Below are 7,471 nucleotides of genomic sequence, written 5' to 3' on the forward strand. Positions count from 1 at the left end.
CAGTTTTGTTCACTGAACCATGGGGCTGACAAGTCTTTGAACGGCAAATGGCACTCAGAGGCCTAAATGATTACAGTGTAAGATAGCAGTAGAACTGTTTATTCAATTTTTCATTGGATGGCTCAAAAAAGACAACAATCCTACTATTATTATAATTCAGATCTATTTCCAAAACCTTTCTACAGAGTGTTTCACCACCAGTACCCTGCATTGTCCAGCCCGACTACAAGTAGTGGAACATGACAAATACGCATATATATTGCAAACCACAGTTTTAATTTTTATTTGTAAACATGAGTTTTCAAGCAGATTTAACCAGAAATTATATTCACACCCTCAAACTCTATTTCAGACTTTTTCTGAATGCCTGTGTCTATTAAATACAGATTGTCTTTTTATTTCAAAATAGACTTCCATCATAAATCACTCCTCTATTTAATACTTATTGAGCAAAGTAATCTGTATTCCCACAGCATTTAAAGTGAGAATTACACTGCTGCAAATATGTGTTGCACAGTTACCTGCATTCTATTTTGCAGATACTCCCTGGCACTTATTTCAATAAACCAACCATCACTTCACTGATATCCCACAACTTTCTTGCAACCAAATCATCCATGGCTTTGGGCAGGAGCTCCTCCTCTTTGCAGTCCCCAAAATATTTTCCTGATACACCTTCAACATCAGGAGAAGAGGCCAAATAAATAGAAGTCTGGGCTCCTTCCAGAGGTGTTTTGAAGAAAGCCCATGACACCAAGTTGAACAAGGGTTTTGCCAGCAAAGGAATATTCACATATCTGCCTAGATTTGTTCTAACAATCCCAGGATGAAGTGAATTGACGGTGACTCCTGTCCCTTCTAACCGACGGGCTAGCTCCCTTGCAAATAATATGTTAGCCAGTTTACTCCGACTGTAACAAAAGCTTTTATTGTAACTTATTTCACTGTTCAAGTCTTCAAAGTTGATCTCTCCATATTTGTAAAGCTTTGAGGATACTACCACAATCCTGCTTGGAGCAGAATTTTTGAGGAGGCCCAGAAGAAGGTTGGTGAGTAAGAAGTGACCCAAGTGGTTCACACCAAACTGCATCTCAAAACCATCCTCTGTCTTCATGTACGGACACTGGAATATCCCTGCATTATTTATCAGAACATCCAGCCTTGGCTCTTCCTTTAAATAGGAAAGAAAAAAAATATTCAGTTTTATAATTGTCATACAAAACACGCTATTAAGTTTAATATTTCTCATTGGCCCTTGATAGAAATAATTTAATTTCTAGTTTTCTGAATTGTAACTTCCTGATATTCTCTTAAAGCATTCCTGAAAAAGACCTGTATAAGTTGAAGTACCACTAAACTGAGTACTTGACCCCACTAGGCCACAGGTACACAAGAGCAAGTCTGTATTTACCTTTAATGCAGGCATTAATCATTTGCTTCTCCAGAAGCAGCTTTTTGTATAGCAATTCAGTGATAATTTACTGTGATGCATTTTGTTTTCCTCCAAGAAGTAACCTGTTTACTGCACTGCAAAAGCAGGCACATTAATTTACAGAAAACCTCAGCCATAGGCAAGGGCTCTAGTGTGCAAAAGACGTGCAAATACAGAACAAAGAGTTAGCTCACAGAACTAATCAAGTGGTTAAATAAAAAATGTCCAATTGTAAACACATCATCTCACTGGGGAGACGTCACAAAAAACTTTGCCAAACAATGTTGTCTTGGTTTTAAACACCATCTTATTTTAAAATCACTACACTTCATTGTACTGCTTGGTGACAACTATGAAGCAGAATTCATTATAGAAAAGTAACAATCATGATCCTAAATTGAGCAGGCTTCATGCAACAATTTGAGTCCAATAGGTGTACTCAAGAACTTAGGTGTGTCTACAGGACTGTAGATTGACATTTTTGTGACGTGCTCAGCCCATGCTATTTGATGGATCAGTATTCTGGTTCAGGTCAGGAGAAAACAGACTCAAGGAAGTATGTTACACTGTACAGAATCAGGAAACATTCGTTAACAAAGAGAGTGGTATGGATAATTTAAATATATGTATAATACATCATGCACTTCATGCTTCAGCACCCACTCAAAAATTAAGAGCTCTCCAATTTACCCAAAACAGTAACTTTTTCAAAAAATACAGATTAAAGTAAGCTGCCTAAATAAGCTCTGAATTCAGCACTTTCACTCACCTCTGACAAAAGACTGTAAAAGTATCACAGGAAATTTATGCTTGCATGAATCAGAAGCAAAACTATTTACTTTACAGAAAAAGCAGCATGAGTTTTCTTTGTTGCTAATTCTTTAAACCCAAAGCATAGACTGTAAGGCAAGTTCAGACCATTTGGGGTCATTCTGATGATAGAGAAGCTCAAAACTAATTTTATACCATTTGCCTTTTATGTGAGTGTCATTAGCAGCAAAGATACAGAGAGCAAACCCCAAATCTTGCACTTTGCATTGTTAACAATGCTGGCATCCGATCACACGAAACACCAAGTACTTCAGCCTCAGACTGATTTCCATGGGACTTGAGGTTGCTCAGCATTTCATATAATTGGGTCCCTGAGGCATGATCCAAGGAGTATCAAACTCACTTCTCTTCACCCGGAGGGACATAATGGTTGCTATCACTAAACAAGGACAGGACTGAAGAAGTACTGACTGTGGATCTGCTCACTGAAGTGATACTTCTTTTAGAGAAGAACACTGCTTTAGAAACTTTCCGTGGCACCTGACTGCAGGATTTATTTTGCAAGACTTAACACTTCAAGAAGCAAGACCTCTACTTGTGCTATTTTTTGAGAATCCTAAATGTAATAACAGAGTAATGTGATCAGTGCCAAGCAGGTAGCTATGACCAAATACAACAGAGATCACAAATCATTGTTGTGAATAGCAGTGCTATTCCTTGTAACTTCTGAGCTCACTTCCATTTCTCCATGGAGTGCTCCAACACCACTGTAAGTCTTTTTGCAGTGAGACTAAGGAGTGAAAGATGTAATCCCTTGCAGTTCTGGAAAGGAAAAATCCCACAAATTGAGTTAGGTGGTGGGAGTGCATTGTTACCCTATCCTGCCAATATTTAAGTCTTCATGTCAAACAAAACACACAAAAAAACAGCTCTAAAAAGGACTCACAGGTTAGAGAAGATAACATGAATGTGGGTGGAACAACTCTTGAAAATACTATTTGAACTCACATCCCCTGTCACTCAGCTGCTTTTGAAATTATTTTGAGAATGAAAGTTAGAACATCGGTTTCAGCAGCACTCTGCAGACATACATGCTCCTTTTCTCCACCCATTTCTCACTTAAAGTCACTTGTACTGGCTTTACCAATAGAGAGAGGCCAATTTATATTTGGGGATATTTTGTACTATAAAAGATAAAATTTTAAAAAGTTAGAGAGTATATTTTTTTTCTGGTGTTTATTCTACATATCATTTTGTATTATTTTTGTATATTGTATTTTGTATATTGTATTTGTATTTTCCCAGAACAATTAGACCTTATCACTGGATTTGTATGTACGAACATACATAACTACACAGAGCCCCACTGGAGAACTTACAACTTGACTTTTTGCAGACCTTTAAGTTTTAGAAAAGCTATTTGAAAATTAATGCAATGAAGCCCCTCTGTTTTCTTTCCCTCTCACAACAGCATCTGAACATCCTTCAAGTACTTAACAAGCAGTTCTGTGAGGAGCAGCAGAACTTATTAAGCCTGGCTTCCCATGACTCCATGTCTCACGGCTTGAGTAGCTAGATGTGGTGAGATGAGAGTCAGAACTGACACTTTTCATGGGAACAGAAGAATGCTTCCAACTGTGCCTCCCTCTGCTCTCTGGTGTCTAATAATGCAGCTGAACTCATCTAGCAGCATTTCTGTCAGGCGAATCAACTGGATGTCCCTGTTCTCCTTAAACTTGGGTTTTCAGGAAATCTGCGTAAACTTTATATACTTAAAAATGTCTATCATCTAGTAAACTCAGATAGCATCGGCCAAAAAATTTAAAATGGGGGGAGGTGAACAGTCTGGCGAGCTAGCAGAAGGACAGCTGGAGCTGTGAGTAGCGCACTCATGTGAACTTTCTTCGGAGACAAAGTTGAGCTGTAAGGCTAATTTAAAATAACAAAGGCAGGTTACATTAGAGTGGAAAAGACGGAAAGGAAGGCAAATAATTTATATCATCCAGAAACAGGTGTTTCCTTTCCAGAACAGAAAGGTACTAGAATAGTTTGGACTATTACAATAGCCCAAACTAGTATGGAATTTATGCTTCGCGATGCTAATTTAGAATCACGGCCCATTTATTTCCGCCCTCCTTTCACACCCTGCGGTGAACTCAGCGACATCCCGTACCCCCAAACTGGACTGCCGGCGGGAGGGACAAGCCCTGCAAGCACGGAGCCCCGATGACGCCGCCACCACCGCGCCGTGAGCGCCCAGCTGACGCCTTCCGCGTCCCCTCACAGGGAGCGCGGGGCCTCCGCGGCAGGCTAGGACCGCCCGGTGCCCGCCGGCGCCCCCGCGGCCGTGCGGGAGCCGGCGGGGGGCCTGGCAGGCCCGCTGGGCCGAGCCCCGCGCCCCGCAGCCGTCCCGGCCGTACCTGGAGGACGCGGTGGCAGAAGGCGCGGACGGAGCGGAGCGAGGCCAGGTCCAGCTCGCGGACCACCAGCTCGCCGCCGCCCTCGGCCTCCTCCCGCTCGCCCAGCTCGGCCCGGATCTCGCGAGCCGCCCGCTCGGCCCGCGCCCGGTCGCGGCAGCCCATGATGACGCGGGCCCGCATCCGCAGCAGCTCGGCCGCCGCCGCCCGGCCCAGCCCGCTGTTGGCCCCCGTGATGATCACCGTCTTGCCCCGCATGGAGGCCCCGGCCGCGGCCCGGGCCTCGCCCCGCAGCCAGCGCCAGGCAGCCAGGAGGAGCCCCCCACCCAGCGCCAGCGCCGCCGCCGTGGCGGCCATCCCGGCGGGCCCAGCGGCGCCCCGCCCGCAGCCACCGCCCCACCCGGTGTGGCCTCAGGATTGGCCGGGCTCGCCGCGGGGCATTGTGGGGAGCGCAGTCCGCCGCGCGCGCGCTGAGGGGCCGTGGCGGCTGCTCCGTCAAACGCCGGGAACGGGGCGTGTTCCCGGGACGGGTTGAACAAAGGCGGCCCGACCACCTGCGGCAGAAACAGCGGCTGAGGCCTTTTAGCAGGAGAAATGGAACGTTGCGATCCCGAGTCCCGCATCGCCTCTACGGACGCTCAGTGATTTCATATTCAACCTCCCTGTTCGCCACAGAGATCTGGCTCCCACTCTATACCGTCGGGAAGCAGGTTAGGCTTACCCCAGATGATAAAGGATAGAGAGAATCAGTTTATTACAAGAAATTAATTATTAATATAGTTACAAATACGGTAGTCTATTAACGGCTTGAGACTGTCCGCCCTTGACTTACAAATACAGGTACAATATCTACCGATGTAAATAGCACCTGATTTGACAAACAACGCACAACCTTTTCCTGTTGGGAACTAGAGAGTCCTAGATTTGTTAATAACTCATAGTTGCCTTGATGCCATTTTCCATGTGCTCCCAAGGGAAATCCTGTAAATTTAATGCTAGTGGCATTGGAATGTCCACCAGCAACTCAGTGGCCTTCCCAGCCCCAGCGTGGTCTCAAGGGCAACCCAAAGCAAACTGTGGGTCGTGGTCGGAGTTACCTCTGCAGGGCTGCTGCTCAAAAATAAACATTTTGAGCCTTCCCTGGCTCAAAAATAAACCGTCACAGGATGTCCCAGCAGTAGCGCGTCTGTGTTGGGTTTATGTGTGTGGCAGGTAGTGGGGGAGGCTACAGCGGTGCCCCTGTGAGAAGCTTCTCAAAGCTCCCCCGTCTCCAAGTGAGACCTGCTTCTGGCTAAGGCCGAGCCAATTAGCAACAGTGGCTGTACCTCCGTGATAACGTGTTTAAGAAGAGGAAGATGAGAGGAGGAGTTGGAGTTGTGAGGAGGACCTGTGTGGAGGACAGATGTGTGAACACTGAGGTCAGTGAAACAAAGAAGGAGGAAGGGGGGAAGGTACGCCAGAGCAGACTCCCCCACAGCCCATGGCAAGAGGGCAGGGCCGCCCCCACTGACACCCATGGAGGCCACCGGTGAGCAGATGCCGAGCTGCAGCCCGTGGAGGACTCCTGAAGAAGTCTGGGACTCTGTGGGAAGAAGCAGTCCCAGCTGTCGTAGTTTGGTGCTGGGAGGATTGTAACACGCAGGGGTTACCCACACCAGAGCGGCTTGGGGAAAAATGCAGCCCATGGGAAGGATTCACAGCAGAGAGAGTTCATGAAGGACTGTCTCCTGTGAGAGGGGAACCACACTGGAACAGGGGAAGAATGTAAGGAGTTCCCCTTGCTTGGGGAGGAAGGAGTGGCAGGACTGACTGTAATCCCCCATCCCCTGCCCCCTGCGCCACTAAGGGGGAGGAGGTAGAGAAATCGGGAGCAAAACTGAGCCAGGGAAGAAGGGAGGGTTGGGGGGAAGGTGTTTTTAAGATGTGATAATGCTTCTCACTGTCCTACTCTGTTAAGTGCTGTTGTTGCTAGTGTTTGAATCAAATCTACCCCTAATGAGTCTGTCTTTTGCTTGTGACCATAATAGGTGTATCATCCCTTTCTATCCTTATGTCCATACTTGAGCCTTTTGCTCTATTTTCTCCTTCCCAGTTCTGAGGGGGAAGGGGTGAGTAAGTGGCTCTGTGGTGCTCAGTTGCCCTCTGAGCTCAAACCACAACAACATCCCTCCAACCGTCCAAAGGCTGTTTCACTAATAGCAATGTCCAGTAAATTAAATGTACCAGGAGCTGCTGTTTGGTGCTGAAGCAAACTGGCATAGAATAGCCTCTGAAATCCCAAAACATCCAAGCTGGTTCTTGGTTTTTGTCCTGTGCTGACTCCTGAAATGTGGATGGGTATCGTCTGGGAGACAGCCAGCTGGCCTGGGCCAAAACCAAAACAGAGACTGTTCTAATAATTTTGGAATTAGAAGACAGTGATAAGAATTTAATGACAATTAATGATGGTAGAGTTCTAGGGCCCAAGAGTGTTTCCCAGGAGCATTTAGTTTGCTAGCAGAGATTTTACCAAAATATTTTGTATTTATCAGTCTCACAGAGGTGACTCCATCACAGGGAAAATAGACACTAAGGGCATCTGTAATATTTCATTACCAGTCTTTGAGCCTTATGTTGAGAGTTGCTAGTAGAAATATACAGAGAGACAATTAAAAGGTAACTGAATTTTGATCAAATGCTTCTGCAAAAGCCACATTCAATTCTGTCTGCCTTGGGTCTTCAGCTTGAGACACAGAGGCTGGAGCAGTAGATGAGGCAGTGCCAGGGAAGGCTCCCAACTCAGGAATGCAACATCTCTGCTGTTATACTGCAACAGCAGTTTGTGGCAGAGTTTTGGCCCAAGACTGGGAGC

At 45.9% G+C, this 7,471-nt stretch overlaps 1 protein-coding gene across 1 annotated transcript; it reads right to left on the bottom strand.

The window, feature by feature from the left end:
• Nucleotides 1-257: 257 nt before the first annotated feature.
• Nucleotides 258-4,989, bottom strand: RDH14 (retinol dehydrogenase 14). The gene is made up of 2 exons (XM_074820112.1): nucleotides 4,624-4,989; nucleotides 258-1,171 (listed from the first exon to the last, which is right to left on the bottom strand). Exons 1-2 carry the CDS (start codon nucleotides 4,975-4,977, stop codon nucleotides 554-556), a joined length of 972 nt encoding a protein of 323 aa, XP_074676213.1. The 5' UTR covers nucleotides 4,978-4,989; the 3' UTR covers nucleotides 258-553.
• Nucleotides 4,990-7,471: the final 2,482 nt, after the last annotated feature.

Source organism: Strix aluco, chromosome 3, assembly GCF_031877795.1.
Source record: "Strix aluco isolate bStrAlu1 chromosome 3, bStrAlu1.hap1, whole genome shotgun sequence".
In the NCBI taxonomy this organism is placed as follows: Eukaryota; Metazoa; Chordata; class Aves; order Strigiformes; family Strigidae; genus Strix; species Strix aluco.